This window comes from Musa acuminata, chromosome BXJ3-10 (genome assembly GCF_036884655.1).
Source record: "Musa acuminata AAA Group cultivar baxijiao chromosome BXJ3-10, Cavendish_Baxijiao_AAA, whole genome shotgun sequence".
Taxonomy (NCBI): domain Eukaryota; kingdom Viridiplantae; phylum Streptophyta; class Magnoliopsida; order Zingiberales; family Musaceae; genus Musa; species Musa acuminata.
In genome coordinates this window covers 23,487,501-23,509,620 of record NC_088358.1, presented here as the reverse complement: position 1 = coordinate 23,509,620, position 22,120 = coordinate 23,487,501, and the positions used below count along the sequence as shown (strand labels likewise).

The following is a 22,120-nucleotide window of genomic DNA, read 5'->3' as shown; positions in this document are numbered from 1 at the left end:
CATGATTAGAACAGCAGACCAAATGCTGCTGCATCTCCAAACGTTCGTCTCTTTTATCTCTTTTTCTTGTTCATTTAAATTACTGCGACTCGGCCTGAGTTCGAGCAGATCCAATCTCGACCACGAGTAGGTCGGTTCAGGTCGAGTCACATGAGATTGTAGTGTCGGGCGAGAAATCGCACGTATTTGCACTCGCATGACTTCGGATTCCGCACGGATACAATTTGTACGACTGGTAATAAGATTGGGTGTGCACCGCATCAACTCTATCACGCATCTCGATGCACGTCGATTAGTGCTCCGCATCTGCGGTTTTGTCCACCTGGACCCGAACCGGCCCATTGGTATCGGGTCGGCGGTTATCGATCTGTTTTGGGGAAAACGCTTAAGATGTCTCACCGACGGCGCCGGCGCCGGCCGAAATCGAGCCGCGGTATCCGATGCGGGTTGAAGCTTTTGTCGCACGCCGAAGCTGCTGCTAGGTCAGGCAAGTTCCTCTCCCTTTCCCCCATCGAGTCCCACTGGAAGAGACTGGGTTGCTCAAATTAGGGCTTGGAGCCCTTTTATCCGTCCTGAATCCCGATGTGGGGTTTCTTTTGGGGCATTTTTGGTCCTGGTCGGTTCTTGTGCTCTTCGATGTTCATTACGGAAAGAAATCACGTTTGAAACATGGCATCTTGTTGCATCCGTGTTAGTGGAGTAGAAAGAGCCAATAAGAGGTTACCTTGTTGGTCGGCTCTGTCGTCAAGTTGATGGTTTTGATCCCGATTTATTCCATCTTTGTGGTCTCATTGACAAAGATAGCCTGAACTTGTTCTTCTTGTGGAAATTACTTGATCTTTCTTTATACTGTGCCCAAACTGATGACATATACTAAACTGCAAGCAAGAGTAAAGGAGACAGGAATATATGTTACAAATATGTGGTTTCTTCTATTTTACTCTGAATATCAATAATTTTTGGAAATGGATTAAATTTGCAACAAAATTTCCCCCTTTTTTTATCCAATTGTGTTTGTGTGTAAATGGGAATATGGAGTGGCAGGAAAGGCTCCACTTGAGATAATGCACTCTTAAAATGTTTAGTTCTATCAGTTTAGAAAGGAGAAAAAAAATAGTTAGATAATCTCATTCATGCTCACTGGATTGGTATTATTCAGACCCTCCATTTCAGAGGGTTTGTCATGTTGACAGCCAGCTTCATAAAAGGTTGATTTGCGGAAAACACATTTTGAATTGTTTCGACAGAGATCCATATAGCTTTATGATCTCTCATCGATTCAGTCTTATTGCATTGTCTTTCCTTTAATATGTTTTTACTTGACTATATTACCAGAGGATCGTGTTATTTGATTGATTGCTGCTATTTTCTGATAGAAGTTGATTGACTTTATGGCAGTGACTCGGGGATTTCATGCAGCTAGCTTGAAGAGAACGGGAGGGCATGGCCATGATGAACCATTTTATGTTCATGCGAAACACATGTATAATCTGGATGGCACAAAGAATCAGAAATAGAAGGTGACTTTGGGAGTGTTCTCTGGCTTCGGCATCAGAGTGGCAGTTCCACTTTATGCAGTTGCATTCCAGCAGAGGAAGACTGCCTCTGCATAAGAGAGAGAGAGATCATTCAACTAAGAAAAGAAAAATAGAACTTATCATCATTGCCTCTAGTATTTTTCTGCTGGAGACGATTGTTTCTTTTGTCAGTTTCTCCTGTTTCATTCAAAAAACTGGATACAGAATGTGGCAGTTCATTGCTACTTGGTGATTGTTTGCTTCTTTTTTTCGCTTCTTCCATATGAAAGGCTGGGTTTTTTAATCCTCAGTTTGATGCTTGTATGCGAATGTCATTATCTGATATATTTATATGCTGGTTGATCACTTTGCCATTTAGTGGAGTGGCAATTGTTTCCCAATTGTTATTTTATTCTGGAATGTAACACCCCGATTTAGTCTCAGATCAAAAATGAAATAAGAATAAAATTGATTTTTAAGGATTTGATCGATATATTGAACTTAGTGGGGAAGATGGAACTTAAGAATATTATTGATTTGTAATGGTTTGATGTGTGAATTACTATAAAATTTTGATTAAATATTTTAAATTAGTGATTTAGATTCAATCTTAAGCATTTTTAATTAGTAATTTAGACTCAAAGATGTTAACGAATTAATTATTCCATTGAAAGGATGTGACCGGTGAAACTTTGACTCTGTGCTGATCACAGATTACTCAACGATGAATGCTTGCAGTTGAGTTTGCCTGTCGGTACAACTTGGTTTTAGTTGAGATTATAATAATTATAAATATAGTGTTGCTTCTTTTCATTATTTGGTTAATATGATTTTTGTTGTTTCCAATCGGAGCATGTAACAACTTTTCACTCCATATAAATCGCACGTGTATATTCATTCATTAGCAGCAGCAGCAGCACGCACTGATCATTAAGTTTTTATTCCTCCAGGAAATGCAAACTAATAAATTCATGCTGACCAGCAATTTCATGTCTCAAAAGGCATTGTTTTAGCTTGGCACAACAGAAGTGGGTTCAGATGGATGTCTACCAATAAACAAATCACAAGGTCAAGCACAACAGAAAAGGTTGCCCACCAGATATTAAACTAAGCAAGCAAGATCTGCATCATCACATTATGTGATGAAAGAACATATTGAAACTTGAATAAAATAGAGACACACACAGCACTCCCACTGTCACAAACATTGTTGTTTTCATAATCCTTGTAAGATTTTTGAACATTAAGCAATTGGCACCACCTGGTGGAAGGAAGGAGAGAGAAAAAAAGGAATTCAAAGGCTATAAATTATTGCCTAGTGTTACATGTAAGCAAGGAAACAAAACCTTGCATTGTTCGGTCCACAGGGGGTGGGTGATAGACCCTTATGCTTTCTCATCCTCTCCAACATCTTATAAATCAAAGAATGAATGCACATAACACAACCAACAAGGACGGCTGAGGGATCGGCTAAATCAAGCTACACTATTTGCTAGCTGATAACATCTGCTGGAGCTGAAGCACTTGCTGTTGCTGCTCTAACGGTAACGAACTCAACTGTTCTGGTGTTAGACTCAGTACTTGCTGCAGTAGAGCTGACTCTACTTCAGGTGGAATCTGCACAAAAGAATATCATATGATGTTAAGATCGAGGGAAGAAACATGAGGAGACTGCTCATATAGGCTACATGATCACCAGAGTGAAATAGTACGACAAATGATAGGAAAGACAAAGTTTCAAGTATATGATATGCTTAAAGTAATTTGTGAGGAATTCTCCTCACTAGTTAGGTCGACTGTTCAAAAATGAATGTGTGCTTGAAGCCCAATACAATTTAATCAAAGCCTACATGCATTGGTGAAACTGATACTTCAAACTCTTTTATGATTATTAACTTTTTGAAAGAGACTTGGCAGACAGCCAGGAGTTGTACAGGACAAGACAGCCTTAGAGTCCCACAAGTTTATCTCAAGTTGTGACAGCGCAATTTCTTGAGTCAAGGCATACTGATATCTTTCTGGTACAGAATGATACCATGCACACCTCGTTGACACACACCAAAATTTGGACTAGTCATACATTGACACCTTTGATTACTGATACCATTTGGCCTTGTCACATCCAAATAGTTATTGCATCATATGATTGTCCCTTAACTCGTGGTTTCCATGTAATTGCTAACAGAAGTTCATAACTCGAGGCCAAATATGTAAAAGTAACAACCTTAAGGTTAAGGCCATCCCACTACAGACGAGAACTACTTGTCATAAGCCTTAGCTACTACACAAATTCCTTGATAAATTTTTACAAGATGCTTGATACATGTTAGAAACGAGGCAAAAAGATCTAGATATAATAATATAACATAAGAAAATTTATAATTATAATTAGTTGGTGTTACTTGGTGGGTGGTGTTTGGGCTCTCTCTGGTATACTCAGGATGTTCAGGTTTGTCTTTTGGTAAGAAACAAGAATTTAGCTTATAGAGAAATGTTTAAAATTCACATTTAAAAGTATGATGAATTTTGAAACAAGACTAAATGGAAACAAGATGGGTGAGATGTATATATACCTGAGGCATCTGCTTCTCAGAATGTCCAACCGAATCTGTTACGATGGTTTGACTCCCAGCAACTGTGCCGGATCCAACTGTTCGAAGTGCAGCATTATTAACAGCAGGATTAGTGATCAATGTTTGCGTGGCACCACTTCCATCTTCTAACCTTCGTAATTTTGCAGGAGGATAACTTATTGGTTCCAAAATATGAGCTGCCATACTTGTTCGATCTGCTGGTCCCCCACTTAAACTTTGTGTACTGATTCTTGAAGTACGGACTGAATCTGCAGAAGATGTTGAAATTTGTCTTGGAAGTGTCTCTAATCCAACTGACGGTGGTTGAACATTTGACAAGCCAGTCTATCAGGAAACAGTAATATTGTCAGTGAGAAAGTAGAATAACCCCACATAATTCTGGCACATCTCAGTACTATAGAAAACTTCAGAAGTGATGCATGATATGAACAAATCCATTAATAAGCCAAATACACTAAACAAGGAAATAAGCATCCATATGTATGTTCCTGCTGCTTTTACCAAAGAAAAGTCAAGTTCATGAATAATTTGAGCATCACCCAGAAAGTACTACAAATTGCACACAGCAATCCCGTTGAAGGTTATGATATTCAAGAGAAAATTGCACAAGGGCTATGATCTATTAACTATAAGAAGTCTAAATACAGATCTTAAATTTAAATGCTTGCAAAATCTAAGACAGCATATTAATGTTACAAGAATAGATGTCTTTTTCCAAACTAAGGGTCAACAAAATGCCTTAATGTCAACCCTTCCAATGACTTCAATTCCTTGCCAAAGCGTTTAGGCCAAAGAGGGGATTCCCACAAAAACTCAAAGAGTGTGACAGGCTGCGAAGTTCCTATCAGCATTGAACCTAAGGAGAAATCAGACTGCAATAACCATCGATAGGCTGCATGCAGAAACAAGACAGGACTTCCTGATCTAATGAGATAACATTTCTTTATTTTTTCATCAAGATAACCATTCTTGATAATGCCTGGTAGAGCTCAAGAACATAGAATTAAATAATGAACACAACATTATTTAATGAAAAGTCTTGCCTGAGAAATAGATGGACGTGACAAGTTTGGCTGTTGCAGAGTGGTATTTGGATGTGCCAGCTGAGGATGATGCGTTAAACTTGCAACAGTTGGTACTGGCTGCTGTGAAAGAGGGGTTTGACTCTGTGATATCGGGCATATGGATGATGATAAAGGAGAAGGCTGAAGTGGAACACCGTCAATAGATTGAGGCCAGCTTGATGGTAAAGTTCCTTGTAACACTTGACCTTGTGGCAGTGGTGGGAGCTGGTATTGAGGTTGAACATGGACTTGCTGAATAGGTAACGAAGCCTGTTTGAGGATTACGGGGCTCTGTGATGTGATTGGCACTAGAGTCTCAGGTGGCTTAGACAACTTTCCACCTAGTGTTTGTGAAGATGCCTGCCCAAGATGGGACGAAAATTGAGAGGTTGAAATTGATGATTGGCCACTACCTGCCATCTGCATCTGTAGTCAAGGTCAGTTACAAGCATTTAATGTTAGCATAAAGCCCACATATTGCCATCATGAGTTAATCTCAAGGTTAACAAGACAGACCATCTGTGGTGTAACCATGCGAAGCATTATCTGTGCCTGCAGCACAAAAACAGAACAGAATTTCAGTTTCAGATAATCTCATTAATAAAGTAATTAAAAGATAACTCCAAACGCAGGAGAACATAAACAAAAGCAAGGATGCCATCATGTTGTATCCTTCATCACCCAGAAACCAGAGCAGTAATAGGTTTACGAAAATCTCTAACTTCTTAGTTGCAATTTAAACTCATGCAACTAAGGAACTCCCAAGTTTTCCATCATGATTTATATGTCATTGGTAGGTTTTTTCATGAGAAAAGGGAGTCCAAGACAATATAATCTCATGTCTTCGATCTTTTGTTCTAGCAATGGAGGTTTTGTCCAGAAAATTAGGAAAAATGACTCATCAGAATTTCAGTATCATCCCATGCGTAGAAAGATGAAGCTTGCCGATCTAAAATTTGCAGTCAGCCAGTAATAAATGATCTGTTACTATTAAGTGGAGAGAATTAGTCTACAAAAATGTTGATTATGATTTGTCTGAATTCTCAACTATAGCAGGTCTCTTTCTTTGAACAAGAACAAGAGTGCTTTACTTTTGGGTGGTGTTGGCAAATGGGTGAAAGACATATACTAGCTCTGAATTTAAGGAAGTGAAGGATATGGTAACCAGTCAGGCATTTGGTTGTGGTTTTGATTTTCTCAACTATAGCAGGCCTCCTTTGAACAAGAACAAGAGTGCTTTATTTTTGGGTGGTGTTGGCAAATGGGTGAAAAGACATATACTAGCTCTAAATTTAAGGAGGTGAAGGATATGGTAACCAGTCAGGCACTTGGTTGTGCTTTTGATTTGTATGGAATTAAAGGTCAAAATATAAAGATCACCTGTAAATTAGGTAGCTGGACAACTAGAGTTCTTACTTGTGAAGGAAGGTTGCAGCTTGTTAAGTCCGTTATATTACGTGCAGGTATATTGAAGCATAGTTTTTATGTTACTTAAATCTGTAATTAACAAGGTTCAAAAGAGATGCCAACAGATTTTATGGTCTGGAAGTGATACCAAAAAATAAAGGGCTGATGAACCGGACTGTCACGAACGGTCGTCGCGCACCCGCAACAACTCCGTTCAACGAACCGTTCGTCGCTCACACCTGCATGTACAGCTGCTTGACAGCATGTTTTCTCTTGGTTTTGGGTCATTTTGCTTGTAAATATGTAAGTTCGAACAAACTGCAGCGTTACAAAACGACCGCTCACCGAACCGAGCAAAACAGCCCCAAAACAGCTCCGTTTTCGCGTGCCGCGGGAGGTGAGCGGAGAACTGCCTCCGCTCACCAAAATGTCAGCCATCTCAGACCCCAGGAACCCCCCAGGTGGCACAGGGCTGGATGGGGCTTCGGTTATATACCGGGCGTTGAACTCTCTTTCGCAAGTTCGCACGTGACCTTTACGGGAACTTGGTTTTGCGCCCGGGACCAGGTGAGCGGCTGTTTGTGGGCTTGCAGCTGTTCGTTCATCCTTGAAAGCCTTGTTTTTCTCCCTCTCCCTCTTTTCTCTTGTGCACACAGGGTGTTCATCGAATTTCTTGTAGAGCTTCCTCTTTCGCGAGACTTCGGGACTTGTCCGTTGCTCGTTCTTTCGAACTAACTTTCTTTCTCTTTTACAGGTCCTTCGGGACCTACGAGAGGTTACAAAGTGGGCTGATCCTTGCGGGGCAAGATCGCAAGGGCGAAACGCGACTTAGGCAACGCAAGCTAAGTTCGCGTCTTTGCCACGAGGGTGACTCGCGACTTAGGCAACGCAAGCTAAGTTCGCGTCTTTGGTCGCAAGGGTGCCTCACGCCTTAGGCAATTCCAGCTAAGGTCGTGACAGGACGACAGTTTGTAAACCATTAGCTGAAGGAGGCCTGGGCTTGAATTGAAATACATGTTCTACAGCTGCTATTTTGTACTGTGGATTCATTATAAATCAAATGGAACTATCAATGAAAAGAAGAAGCATATGGAGCTTATCTTCCATGTTTGTTTCCTTTTATTTTCTTCTTACCGTGTACTTATTCACTACCTTGATGAAAAAATCTAGCAGTTCCTCTCTTTGCTAAAACAAGAACACCGAGCCACGGTCAACATCCACCAATATCAAAAGGATCATCTTATAATATAGAGATCCAAAACAAGTCAACAGAAGAAAGAAGTACATCTTTTCCTAGTCATTAAATTACAAATAGATATTGGGTCGCTTCAAATTCTCAAAACCATACTTCTGGATTCATATGTATATTCACTTGAGATCATCCTATCAAATTGGGTAACACGGCCACCAACAATAGCAAAAGAATTCAAAAGTTCAATCCAGACGAATTACCTGAAAAAGAGCTTTGGACAACTGTGGACTTGCTTGCAAAAGTTGGTGAGCTAGAGCCTTGTTCTTAGCAGTCAGGGCCTGTTATCAGAATGAGACAAAATACTTGATTATTAACTGCAAACATATTAATACTAAAAGAAGAAAACAGAAAGAGAAGTGACCTTCATCTCAGACATAATTTCATGCATTTGGTGTCTAGATAATCTAGACAGATAGTGAGTTAAGGGATCATTTCCTACTCCAGGTTGGCTCTGTAACACATTTTGTGCATTAGAAGTCTGAGCTCCACCGAGAACTCCAGCCATGACAGAAGCAGCGGTTGCAGCTAATGGGAGCCCTAGTGGTTGATGAAGAGTTGAATCACCCAAGATAGGGGCTCCACTAAATTGTTTTTGAACATCTGCCATATTTGAAAAATCATCTTAACAAAGAAATTGTTCATGAATCATACAAAAACAGAATAAAAGAAATCACGAAAAACCTAATTAAAAATGAGAAATGAGAAAGACAACCAGCACTTGACGCCAATCCTGGTCCACCACGACCCTGCTAAGATAATACTGATTAGATGTCTACTCAATGAATTCATCTTAAAGTGTACTTCTAAAAATTGCAGTCACCAACAATGTAAAAAAACTAATGCCAGATGAAACTTCCAATCAAATGTATACTAGCAGATGACAGAGAAGCACAACATATTTATGAGGACGTACATCTTTTGCTTTATTAGTAAATAGTAATATCATGCTCAATAATGGTAATAAATGTGCCATAATAGTCTTCAAAAGCTACTTAACAAAATATTAATTTCCACGGACAAAAATTAATTCTCAACTCATGTATTAAGAAAAATAAAGTTCGTTCCTATGTTAATAGGAATAAAAGAACTAGTACAAAGGAGCAACATGCCAGAATTGGCCTGCAAAAATAACTAATAGCAAGGGACAGTAGGCACAAATATGACAGCATCTGGTGGCCATAAACCTTTGAGATAAATCTCACTGTTAAAACCCAAGGAGACACGAAAGGGGAACTTTGAAAGAGAATTGAAATACTCCTACTAGGTAACCAGCTAAAGGGTATCAACCTGCTCCCTGTTACGGTCAGCATTTTTATCATTTTCGGCAAAGTCAACTCGTAACTGACGACCATTTATCTCATAGCCCTGAAGGTTGCGGCGAGCACTCAGAGCTGTTTCTTCATCTTTATACTCACAAAACCCATAACCTTTGGGTTTTCCAGTTTCTCTATCAAATACCAACCTGCATCAATATGACAGTACCATTAAAAGGCATACATAGGAAAAAGATGAACAGATCTACCCCATGTTAGATATGTTCCCACAGTGAGTTCCCTAAGATATTGATAACCATTCAGCATTAACAGTTTTAGGTATGGAACTTTGCTATTTGTATAAGGGTTCCTGTCAATATATATGTTCAGCTAGTCTGAGAGGCTTATTAAAGGAACTATTTACTGAATACAATGGTATCTATAGATAACAAGGACCATCCACAGCATAGAGAGAAGCTTATGGTAAGTGAGTTATATAGTACCTACATATCACTAGCCTGTGGAAAATCATATAAAGAAAGATGAAGAATGAAGTGTGAAAAAATATGCGACCAATTAAAAGTAAAAACCATGTTAATAACACTAAAAAGATTGACATTGCAAGGTGGACAAAATGAACTAGCCTACATGTAAATGTGTACCATCTCATTCCATTAAGAGTAAAAGGTTAAACGGACAACAATAGAGAACCATAACGAGTAAAAAAAGGTAAGCTTCCAACACATCAAGATTGTTAGGGTTTTCAAGAATGGAGACCTGAAGGACACCACGGGGCCAACTTCCTCGCATATCTGAATAAGCTGCTCCTCCGTTGCATCATACGGTATGTTACCAACTGCCAAAACCCCAAAAAATTGAAGTGAAAAACCTTGTTACACTCCAAGAACCGAACTTGCAACCGAATCGAAGACAGAAAGCAGCTCAAAGACGATCTTTCCTATTGAAGCAACTAAAAATACAAAGCCAACGAGGACATGCACCGATAGCAGCCAAAAGACAGAACATCGACAACATAATACTGATGACCAAACAGGGGGAATCCAACCGACCGAAGACGCAGCGGTGCTGGGAACCACCGGAGGCGGCCATGTCATGACAAGGGGCGAGCCTCCTTCCAGTCGGTCTCCGGCCCTTCTCTTCTGCGATCGCCACCGCTTCCAATCCAACAGTCGCAGCCAGAGAGGCGGCCGCGATCCATATACAGACAGATTCGATCGACGGGCAGGGGCAGGTCACAACATGGAAACTCGAAGTCCCGCGCTGGCAAGAGGAACGAGAGGCGGTGCGGGAGATCTAAAAAGAGGGCTTTTATTTAATTATCGGAATTCGGGGGGGGGGGCGCGAGGCGAGGTGGGAGGAGGAGGCGGCGGCGGGGTTAGGACAAGGGGGAAAGGACCGGAGGAAGAAGGGAAGAGGGCGTTTATGTTTCCGGAATCGTGGTCGGAGTTGACCCTTTGATTTATGCAGCAGCAGCGATTCGTATGAAGAGGAAGGCCTGACGATTAGGGTCTCAAATATATACACCCCCCCTTTGGGGATTCCAATTCTAATTAGCCCGTAATAGACAACAGAGGCGTCTGCCTCAAATAGTTTCATGTGGATCACATATTCCGAAAAATTAATACTTTGTGATTTATTATCATACGACTGTCATTAATACGGGGTACGAAGAGAGTCAATGCATGGGGACAGTCTCCATAACTCAAACCTTCATCTCTCATGTTGTTCTGCTGATGTGTTGTTATCTATCATGGAACCTAAACTGGATTTGAATTGAATTATGATAAGATGGGATTTGGTAGCTTTAAGATTTACAATCTGATGCAAACCATCATGATACTACTAATTGGAAACCAAATTCGAATCAGAGTTAGTAATATGTATATAATTATATACAGTTCTCAACAACAATGACATTTCTCAGAATGATAATTTTTGTGGATTAAAACATGATATTATCATCCGGCCTGCACTGTGATCGCAACAAAGTACACGAGAGTCGCAAGTCTCCAGAGAACACTCACAGGGAAATTAAAACTACAAATATCAACAAGAGTAGCAAAATTATGAGTCACACAGTATACAACAGAAGGGAATTCTACAATCAACAAACACTAAATCACGCAGTATGATGAGAAGTCACTGAACTTTGACGGCTTTTTCTTTGCATAATATATGCCACTCCTGTAGAACCGCGGACTGAAGGGCACGATGTTCCACTTCCTCTGCAGTAAGAGTTGATAAGGTTGACGGTTCTTTAGGGTTACCATTCTCATCATCATTCTCTTTCTTTTTCTGATCATCTTCTTCTTCTTCTTCCACCTTTGGCGGCTGCGGAGGTGGCTTGGCTGCTTTGAACAGGGCTATTTTTTCCATGGAGATTCGTAGCCTCTCTGCAGCCGCAGTCTTAACCTCTTCTTCGGGCATGTACTCCACACCCCCGTCCGTAATATCATCTAACCAGCCTTGCAGGTCTGATCCTATTTCCTTTGTGATTGATGGATCAGATGCTCGGATGACAAACTTACACATCATCGTTGTTGTCTCATCTCCCAGATCCACATTTCTGCTCACCTCGCTGGCACCGAAGATCATCATACCGACAAAACCACCATACCAAGTTTTTGCAGCATAGCACAACTGTCGAGATAAATCAGAATATATAAGGTCAGCCATGTATAAGGAACTGCTTTTACGATCAGCAGAACAGTCCAAAAAATTCAATCAACAATTGCAAAGGCATTAGAAGATGCTTGCTGGTGAAACAGGATATGCATTTTGATTATAAGATTGAAAAGATCATTAATTATTATTTTATTAATCATTCACAAAATGGAACAAGGTCAACCATGCATGATAGATCAGAATGTTGGGCATTTAGAAAAACATATACCAAAAGTTATTATTGTTGAGATGAATGTATAGATTTACTAGAAATAATAGAAAAATACATATTTATACTTATAAACATTGAGTATAACTCATACAAAAGATAAAACGAAGCAAAAGATGTTTCACGTGTTACGAATATACCCAAAGAAGACAAATAAATATTGTTTAAATGAGATGAATCAATTAGGATTAGTGGTGATGAAAAGTAGAGGGAGACCTAAGAGAAATTAATTTTTTTTTAAATTAGGAACTCTTAATTTGGCTAGCGAAAGTGCCCTAGACAGAGCTCAATGGTTGGAAAAAATCCATGCAGCCATCCCAAAACAAGTGGGTCATTATGGCTTTCTTTTCTTCTTTTTTTTTCTTTTCCAAATTATGGCTTCTTATCGTTGTTGTATACTCGTTATGCTTCTAACGACACTACATGTATAAGATGAAAAAATGCAGTTTAATAGGAAGAGTATTCTAAATTATAGAACTAAGTATAAAACAATCTAGGACTTACCTGAAAGCCTGCCACTGTGCGGATGAAGTGTGAGCAGACTTGATGGAAAGGCTTAGATGCGAGTGATCTGAGCCCACTGAGGAATGGGGAAGCCTCATACTGTTGTGCAGCAGTGGCTTTAAAACCACTTCCTTCATAAGTATATGCACCTGTGTACTCCAATATAGCCGGTAAACTTGGCCACAAGCGAAAATATTCAACAGGAGAACATTTATGTGGCAAAAGAAGATCTGTTAGTGGGATCTTGTAAGGCTGACACCGTAAGATTACAGGCTCTCCAAGTTCTGGTTTCTGGGAATGCTTTTGCCGCAAAATCTGAGAATCCTCTTCTGCATAATCTCCTTCATAATCCCCAGAAACACCACTTCCATAGAAAGGGTAATAAAGAACTTGAACCCAAAGAGCACATCTCTCAAAGTGTGAAACACCAACAGTGACGCTGCTAAGGACTGGATCCTAACATAAACAAATTTCAAGTGAGGCTACAACATTAATCTAAATATTATCATAAGTAGATAGATACACTTTTGTCTTATATGCACCAAAAAAGTATTCAAATTGATTCACATTCTAAAAGGAAAAATGAGCCAAAACAAAACATGCTCACATGTAATGTAATCTAACCAATCAAATTAAGCAATGGAGACTGTATAAAAGGAGAAAGAACTGCTTCAAAAATGTCCAGACTCACATATACATATCATTGTGATGTGGCACTGGAAGGTAACATCTCTTATAATTATTTTGTCATATAAATTAGGCCATTCATCCACTAATACACTAAATCATTACAGTTCTTCGCCACAATAGCTCTTCACAATTAATGATAGGTATTAATGAGAAAATTGGATCTTATCATGCAATTATATATAATTAAACCCAACTTTGTAACTTACAGTTCAAAGAAATTAATGCCGAGTGCATACTAGTGTCTTCTCTAAAGGCTTTGCCATAGCATTGCAGTAAGAACATGAAAAAATTGGGAGAATATGTAATTTCTTTCCACTAAAGTAATATGACAACATGAAAAAACTTAAAACGTACTCTAGCACTATAGGCTTAAAAGTGCTGATTTATTCAGGTTGAAAAGATTTTGAAAGATATGTTTTAACACCTAAAAATGAAACTAGAAGTAGATAAAACTAATTTATGGAGAGGCACATATATGTATATATAGCATATATTGTAATATGTATGCATGTGCATGTGCAAGTGCTAGTACAAACAGATACCAACAAAGCAGTTTTTTTTAAAGCATCTATGTGCCACAAATACACATCAACAAGTGATAGCAAGGTAAAACAAATTGCAAAGTCAAAGGAAAATAAGCATCAACTGGAAAATTACAGAAGCAAACTCTAAGAAAATTAGCAGGGTCCCAAAAAATACCTGTGAGACAAGATTTCTTAGCGGCCGAACTGCCTGAAGTGACCCATCCATAAAGTACAATGCTCCAGATAGTCCAACACGGATATCCACCCTATTAATCTCTAGTTCAGTCAAGTTTAAGATCTGCATTTATTGACTTAATCAGAATGATTGATTGGTCTAACAAGTATACTGTAAAAAGTATTCAATTACTTTGCATTTAAATGTAAAAAGTATTCAGTCACAACAAAAATAATGAATTGCTTCGTCATGAATTTGTGATTTTTTGTTTAGGAGATCTCGAGATGTAACATATAACATGAAAGTCAAAAGTTACATTTTTTCTATGACAACAACAAGAATTTGCAACCACTTATTACAATGCAGCACAATGAAAAACAGAAAGAGAAATCATATCTAAGGTAAAACAAATCAATAACTTTCAACTACTTAGCTAAACAAAAAAAGAATGCCCTCTAATCATAGTTCACACTTCACAGCATCAGCTAATTCCAGTATGATACACCCGATTAGAATCAACGGAACCAGCTATAGTCCATCAAACTTATCCAGAATTAGCAGTTTTTTGCAGATTTTTTATTGTCTCACAGCCTCAAAAAGGGAGGAGGGGATATAGAACAAGAAGGAAAAGAATATCTACAACTATGAGTGTGAGATAGAGAATACAATGCTAGTATTAGCATTATGTTAAAACCATTGCATTTACCATGTACCACCATTCAACCACCATAATGTAAGATAAAGACGGAAGGATACAAGGAGGGAAAAGTGAAGAATAGAGTCGATCATTTATTGACGATCTTAACGATGTCGATCATATCATTCATAACCAAACACAAACCTGTTAGACAATCTTGCAAACTATGCCTCAAATAATCCTTAGGGTCATCAAATTCCTTCATAGTTTTCTCAAGTTTCTAATCGAATTTTTCTGAACATCTCCTTATTCAACTTCTTATTTCTTTAGCACATTCTCCTTACCAGTGTTCTTGATGGTCTTAATTAGGCATGTCAGACCAGCATAAATAACTTCTCATGTCATTCTCAATTGGTTCTACCTAAAACGTTTAAGAAACAAAACTATCATACTAGAGAATGTCGAGAAACTTGATGCAACACTGGTTGGAGAAGTACCCAGCCAAGAGGATATTGCTAGAATTCTTATCAATCTCCTGTTCAAGAAAGATATTTCTAGCTCTATAGTTAAAACAATTAGCTGCAGCATGGGTGGAAGAACATGCTGAAACAAACACCCAAAAGTGGACCATGCCACACTTGGAGCTGCAGGCTAATAGAGATGTGCAGGTCCAGGCCATTTTCTTAACCAATTTCTACAGAAGTATCCTCAATAAGTGCATAATTTGCATTTCCTTGTTTTATCTTTCTCTTTAAAACAAGCATCCACCCCAAGGTCCTCATACTTGCAACACTAGTTTATCATATAAGCTGATTCCTGTTTATCGAATATTCTTAACATAATCATGTTTTTTTTCTTATTGCTTTCCACAAGGTTTCAAATATCAGTTGGACTAGTACATGTCAACTGGTCTTTATAGTCTGATCATAAATCAATAGAAGACCATGTAGGTCAATACCAGTCAGTATTTAATATTTTATTTTATTTTCCCAGTGATGCTGGAAAGTCAGTATACCTCGCAAAGTATCAACACTGGCTAATCAACTGTCAAAACTGTAATCAGTCGAGATTTAAACCCTTTATACTTCAGTTACACACTAACTGAATAAGCTCTACAACCATCCTGTTGTACACCCAAACACAATATCCATTTTATTTCCCTTTTCTGTTATTCCATTACTGAAATCTTCTATTTTTGCTAGCCCTGGGAAATATGTTTTAAATATTCCTTCACTTCATGGTTTGAAAAATTAAAATTATAAATATATATAATAATATAAATGCTAATTATGGAAGCAAAGTAGGCTGCAAAAAAACTATGTGAAATTAAAAACCTTAAACAAAACATCACATAAGTATGAAAGTCTAATACCTTTAAGTGCAGGGTGATCCTTCCATCCGTCGAATCTGCCAGGTGATATGCTTCAACATAGCAAGGATCACTACTACCAGTCAGTGCATGTGGTTTTGGAGGTACTTTATGCCCAGTGGAATCGATGCCTTTGGTTAACAAAAGGCTCAATTCACTGGGATCATGCCTCCAAAGCTCTTGAATAGCCTTATGAACCAATCCCTCCAACTTTCTGTCTTGTGCTACAGATGTCTCAAAAAACTGGACTGTGAGCTTATGGTGGCTAAAAGGATAATCTCCTGTCGTCTCGCTAACACCTACCCATCTGAAAAGTATTACATGTTAATCATTACTCAAAAAATCAAACTGGCAGGAGCATATGTAGCTACAGATAGCCCAAAAATATAGCACAGAACTAAAGTTGATTTAGAAGATTGAAGTATGAATGACATCAGCACAGGTGAAAGATTCAAGAATGTGTTATCAATCCTTTCACAGAAATATACCATATATAGAGAGATAATTACTAATTAATTTCTTGTTCGTGTTATGCACTAGCAACACTACAAAATTATGATTCATGAATCTGAGTGCCCTCTCAGATAAAAGCTTCAAAGTATAAAACATTTTTTCTAGAAGAGGAAAGTATAACAATAAGCTTGGGCAAAAGAAATCTACCGTGTAGCTTTTAATGCAGTATAGCCTGGATGATATGAACAGATCAAAACATGACTTGCACCTAATGAGCCACATATGTATGCATGGAGGATCGATAATCAGCTCAAGAGAACGAAAAGAATACAAAAGTTTAAAAAAATGAAATGTGTATATATATAGACATACACATATGAATATATACGTATATGTGTATATCTTATCCAAATTTCATCTTAAAGTGCATATGAAAGTTTCATGTTAAAGTCCAAATCTACTATTTTGAAAAGGGTGAGGATTGTTTTGCAAAAATGTATATCCTGGGCCTACGTCATAGCAGTTTAGTGTCATCAGAGTCCTAGAGCTGTTGGATCTGATAGTAACTCCCTCACCATTCAGAACATGCAACTACTCAACCACATGTACTGACCATGTACCCAATTTCCAACCCTCCTCATTTACTTTGTCTCACCGTCTAGATTACTCCATAGAACTTAAAAATGACAATGATGTCACTATTGACCAATGAACATAAAGAACTATCTGTTAATGTACTGGACAAGCAATAACGGCATCCAGCAAACAACAGATTAGTATTTCTTTCTCCAACCTTTCTTCGGACTCCTTCAGCCTCTTGTCTTCTCCTCTCCTTTTGTCCCATTTACTTTCCTCTTCTACCTAGAACTCTCTGCCAAGGTTGGTTCTCTAGGATAATATTCATCCAAACCAGCCAATCCAACAACATTCTGGCGAAATCAACTGCAATATTAGAACAGGGGATAATCATCAACTAAATCAAAGTTAGGACCGAGGCTGGATCAAAATTGAATTGTAATTGACCGATCCTTAAAACCATCGTAATAAGCATATTAATGCTCCAAAATTCCAAGTGTAGCAAAGTCCTACATGCATTAGGTCTGAGGTACAAAACCAATCATGCACCTCTGGCCGTGACAAGTATATCCTCTGCAGGACACTAAGTTATTGCTTTTTACCAGCTATTCTAGTCCATTAAATACAACTAAAAGTAATTATAGTTTTCACTATTGAAAATTGAATTATCTAAGAAGTATATTGGTAGCTATAACAAAACTAAATAATCATTGTACTGCAGTTCCAAAGAAACTATGCTACATAATGAATATGAGATTTATATTAGTACAATATAAAAATTAAAGTAAACTAACAACTTTATAACACTATTGGATTAACATTTGTGAAATTTCTGCATACGAAATTAACTTGTGCCATAAACACTCCCCCAAGCCATAAGCACATATTTATCAAATCATGTCTCTAGCTTTCTCAGTTTGACAAACCATCTATATCCCCAGAGAAAACCCCATATTTTGTTCACAAAAAAACCCTTGTTCTTCTGCTAAATGCAGTTACAGTTGCATTGCCATTGTTATTTTTTCCTATCAATAGAACTTCTTAGAGTCAACAGCCACAACATATAGGATAAATGAATTAAACAAATGGACTTAAACTGAAGTGTTCCTTGGCCATTTTTAAGCTTTTTGCTAAATGTTATTATCAGCAACTGAAACACATTTCTTAATTTAACCAGCTAATATATTAAAATTGATATCTAATAGATACTTCAACAGAGAGTGAACTCAATTAACTGACAAAAGGCATTTGCGGAACTTGTAAAAACATGCATACACGACTGACCTGCTTTCTGGATGACTGGCAACATACTTCAATATCTGCAATATATAGCGACTTTGATGCTTGTTTACAGAGTCAGCTAAGGTGCTACCTCTAAAATCTTCAAGTTCTTTACTCAAGAGCTGACCTGCTCTGAGATTCCGTGTACCTAAACGTTGTGCACAAATAAGGATAGCTTGCACATCTTGTAGCCTGTTTGCAGTAGTTGCAGAGGACTCGGTGTTGAACAACACATTGTGTATATTTGATATAATTATGTTTAACGGATCCTCCAGGTCATCAGCTAGAAGTGGATCAAGACCTTCCATATCAAAATGTTCAGCAATGGCCCAAATTAAGCGTGCAGATATTCTTGGTGTATGCACCTTGTAAAGGAAATCAAGTATGAAATCTTACTTTAACATGATAAATAGGCAGACAAGGAAAACATAGGTGTTTATAGATATAAAATAGATTTTAAAAAATGAGAAACATGAGATCCTATGATGTACAAGTGATGTTTTCTAATTTACTAGAATTGATGTTTTAAGCACATATGAGATTACTAAAGAGGATCTTGGTTGTTTCACCAAGAAAGGAACCTTCACAACTTCAAATGCATAAGGATGAAAAAACTGTTACATTTTTATCCTGAACAAAGCAAATAAACTGATATGAAGATAGATCTCTTTGTTAGATTTCTTTTTTCACAAATACCATAGTGTCAGACTATCGCATGAATATTAAAAGAAGAATCCAAACAATTACATACAATAGATAATCCCCTAAGCACCCAGCGGCAACAAATAACTTAACCGGATTCAAGCACAAATGAATATGAGAGTGAGAAAAGAAAGGAAGCATTTATAAAAACATATTTTATTGCAATCATGAAGAATACTAAACCTGAAGAGGAAGGAAGCAAGGAAGAGAATAGCAAATTACTCGAAGTTGAACGTACTTTATCTCTAATAGGTCATGCTTACTTACTACAAATTTGCAATTTCCCACATCTGCACAATGCTTTAATATTTTATAATGTTGGTCTAATATCAGTTTGGTAACTGGCCGAACCAGTGTGGTACCCGTATACCGGGCAGTACACCAACATATACCGTATGATATCACCAAAAAAATAATAAGTATTAAATATTGACCAACACCAATCTATACAGTCTAGGCCATGGATTGATTGGTAAATACCGATTGGTACATACCAATCTGGGAAATATTAGATTCCTTGACTGGGATAAATGATAAGACTAACCTCACGAAGATCTTTGATAAGTTGTAATTGCAAGTTGCGTAACCGAGTCTCATTCAGAATCTGCTCCTGAGAAGCACCATCCTTGATCCTCTTCACACCTCCTCTTGTATCATAAATGTGACAGAGCCTGACAAGTAACTTCAGGTAACAATCTATGGCATAAGTTCGTCCATCACAGTCCCATAAAACACATGGTCTGCACACTTCTACAACCTCCAAAGCTGACTCTGTCCAATTAAGTGCACCATAACCAGTACCATAGGCTAAAGCACCAATGACTCTACCCTCAGTTCCCGAATTCTTCTGCTCAGGCAACGGAAGAGATAATTGAAAGCAACTTTCTACTAGTGAAGCAACTAATTCCTCTCTGAACAAGCTTTTACTCATTACACTGTTCAAGTCATCCTTTATCCTTGCATCCTCGAAAAGTGAAGTAATGTCTGTTCCAGGGAGGGGCTTTTGTCCTCTTCGCACACTTTCTTTTGCAAAAAGATCAACACAAAGGGCTGTGCGGCATATACATGCCAGAGCATGCATACGATCTGATTCTGCCCTTAAGTTTCTCACCATCAGAAGCAGCATCTTAAATAAAGAAACCTGAAATCAGGAGAAATGATAGAAACTTCAGTCCAACATATAACCCTCCAAAACCACAAGAAGGCAGTCGAAGTAAAGAAAATCTATGCTTACCCCTCTGAGCTATCACAAAAAGTAAACTTTGCCTTTGAACTACAATATTAGGAAAAAAAAGGAATAACTCTGATCAATGTGAGCAGTTAATGCCTTAGTCTACTATTCTTTATCAAAGAACATTCCTAGTTCTTGAAAGGCTAAGATAACGTGGCTAATCCAGTCCAAACATGGAGGTGCTTTGGTGCATGTCCTCAACATGTAACATATTAGAGATCAAGACAAAAGAAACCAGATGCTTGGATGTGCTCAGGTGCGTGTCCTTGATATGCAATATGTTAAAGATTGCATATGCAATATAAGGCTGGTGGTGGCATCAGAACAGCTAGACTAGCTTGAGTGACGCCTTCCTCCTGCATTATGCTGCTGCTAGTAGCTTAAGTTCTTTCTAGTCATCTTTTTCTGTTGACTCTACACATAGATAGATAAATCATTCTCGAGTAGACAAAGACGGACTGAGAAATGTACCTGCATGCTGAGATCGAGAAGGTGGAGATTCGTGACGACAGCTCTCACAATGCTTTCTCTAGCGGAAGAGAACTCCTGCCTATCCCAGAGTGTGAGAATGGCGATGATTGATGCTGAAGCCCACTCCGGCTTTCCTCCCCGAACATCAGCCAGAGAGAGCATATTGATTCCGACCTCGAAGATCAAAGGTGGATCCAAAGAGCTCAAGAACGGCAGGAGATGGGAGACCACGTCCGAGACCCCGACGTGCTTCTCAGCGCTCATCGAGGAGTCCACCGCGGTGGCGGTGCCCGTGTTGTTGCTGCTCTCTCCAGACCTGGATAGCTTCCGGAACACCTCGAGGGAACCAGAAGCCACGGCCTTTGCAGCATAGACGAGCGGGAACACGGTGGCACGGAAGCTTTCAACAGGGATGATGAGGGAGCGGGCCATGAGGGCATTGCGCTTTTTCCAGACGAGGTCAATGGCGGCGACAACCCAATTGGAGCGGATCGCGAGTGAGTTCTCGCCATCGATGAGCTTGTCCCCCGCTAGGCGGCTCATGCGCTTGGTCTCGAACTCCTGGAAGAGGCGGCCGACGGCCGCGAAGGCGGCGCAGGAAACAGCGTCGGAGCGGTCGAGCGTGCCTTCAGCGATGCGGTCCCACCAGGCGGAGGCGCGGTCAAGGAGGCCTGGGGCGGTGTCGCAGAGGAGGACGAGATCGTCGCGAGCGAGTACGCATCCGAGGGTCTCAGTGGCAGCGAGACGGAGGGTCTCGCTGGGGGAGTCGAAGCAGGCGGCGATCTCGCGGTGGGCGTCGGCAACGAGGCGGGGGAGGCGGTGAGAGGGAATGGCAGAAAGGATGGAGACGGCGGCGGCGGCGACGTCAGGGTCGGGGAAGTCGAGGTCGGCGCGGACGGCGGAGCAGACGGTGTCCCAGAGGTCGGGGGTAAGGCGGGTGGATCGGATGAGGTCGAAGGCGAGCTTCTTGGAGACGGCGGAAGCCGGGGAAGCGAGGATCTCCTCGCAGGTGGAGCGGGCCACAGCAGAGACGTCCCGCCCCGCCGCCGACTGCTGCAGCGCCTGCAGAAGCGCCCCCGACTGGCGCAGCGCGTCGCTCGACCGCAGGTCCGCCTGGATCTGCGCGATCAAGATGTCCATTTGCCTCGATTCCCCTCCTCCTCTTCAAGCCCAAGGAGATCGACGAAGGTGTCAAGTGGCTTGGAGTCGAAAGGGTAGAAAGAGAGAGAGAGAGAGAATGGGATCTCTCGTGAAGTCAATAGTAGAGGAAACCTCTTTTACTTGCGAGATGTATTTTCCAATTTCAATTATTAAAAACTGAACAATTTATGGTGGGAATTCCCAAAAAAAAATTCTATTTTTTAAAACTTTCCTTTGAACATTCATATTTTAAAATTTTATAAATAATATATTTTTTAAAATATTTATTTTTCTCCTATCGATCATCATCATACCACTTTGCCCCGTCGACCATCCCCTGAATAGTTATTCGTAAATATGATACAA

General features: G+C 39.4%; 2 protein-coding genes and 1 long non-coding RNA gene across 3 annotated transcripts; 1 reads left to right on the top strand and 2 right to left on the bottom strand.

Moving 5' to 3' along the window:
- The first annotated feature begins 290 nt into the window (after positions 1–290).
- On the top strand, positions 291–1,883 carry LOC135650514 (uncharacterized). Its single transcript, XR_010501560.1, has 2 exons — positions 291–487; positions 1,399–1,883. It is a non-coding gene; the product is annotated as an uncharacterized LOC135650514 (long non-coding RNA).
- Positions 1,884–2,713: 830 nt separating this feature from the next.
- Positions 2,714–10,621, bottom strand: LOC104000284 (cleavage stimulating factor 64). Its single transcript, XM_009422293.3, has 10 exons — positions 10,158–10,621; positions 9,865–9,943; positions 9,122–9,296; positions 8,547–8,580; positions 8,196–8,434; positions 8,035–8,112; positions 5,692–5,727; positions 5,155–5,601; positions 4,091–4,435; positions 2,714–3,134 (listed from the first exon to the last, which is right to left on the bottom strand). The coding sequence occupies exons 1-10, from the start codon at positions 10,195–10,197 to the stop codon at positions 3,003–3,005; spliced, it is 1,605 nt and encodes a 534-aa protein (XP_009420568.2). The 5' UTR covers positions 10,198–10,621; the 3' UTR covers positions 2,714–3,002.
- Positions 10,622–11,116: 495 nt separating this feature from the next.
- Positions 11,117–21,877, bottom strand: LOC135651210 (protein TPLATE-like). The gene is made up of 7 exons (XM_065171121.1): positions 20,615–21,877; positions 19,457–20,053; positions 18,214–18,575; positions 15,904–16,207; positions 13,895–14,017; positions 12,506–12,961; positions 11,117–11,748 (listed from the first exon to the last, which is right to left on the bottom strand). The coding sequence occupies exons 1-7, from the start codon at positions 21,752–21,754 to the stop codon at positions 11,248–11,250; spliced, it is 3,483 nt and encodes a 1,160-aa protein (XP_065027193.1). The 5' UTR covers positions 21,755–21,877; the 3' UTR covers positions 11,117–11,247.
- Between the last annotated feature and the right edge of the window lie 243 nt (positions 21,878–22,120).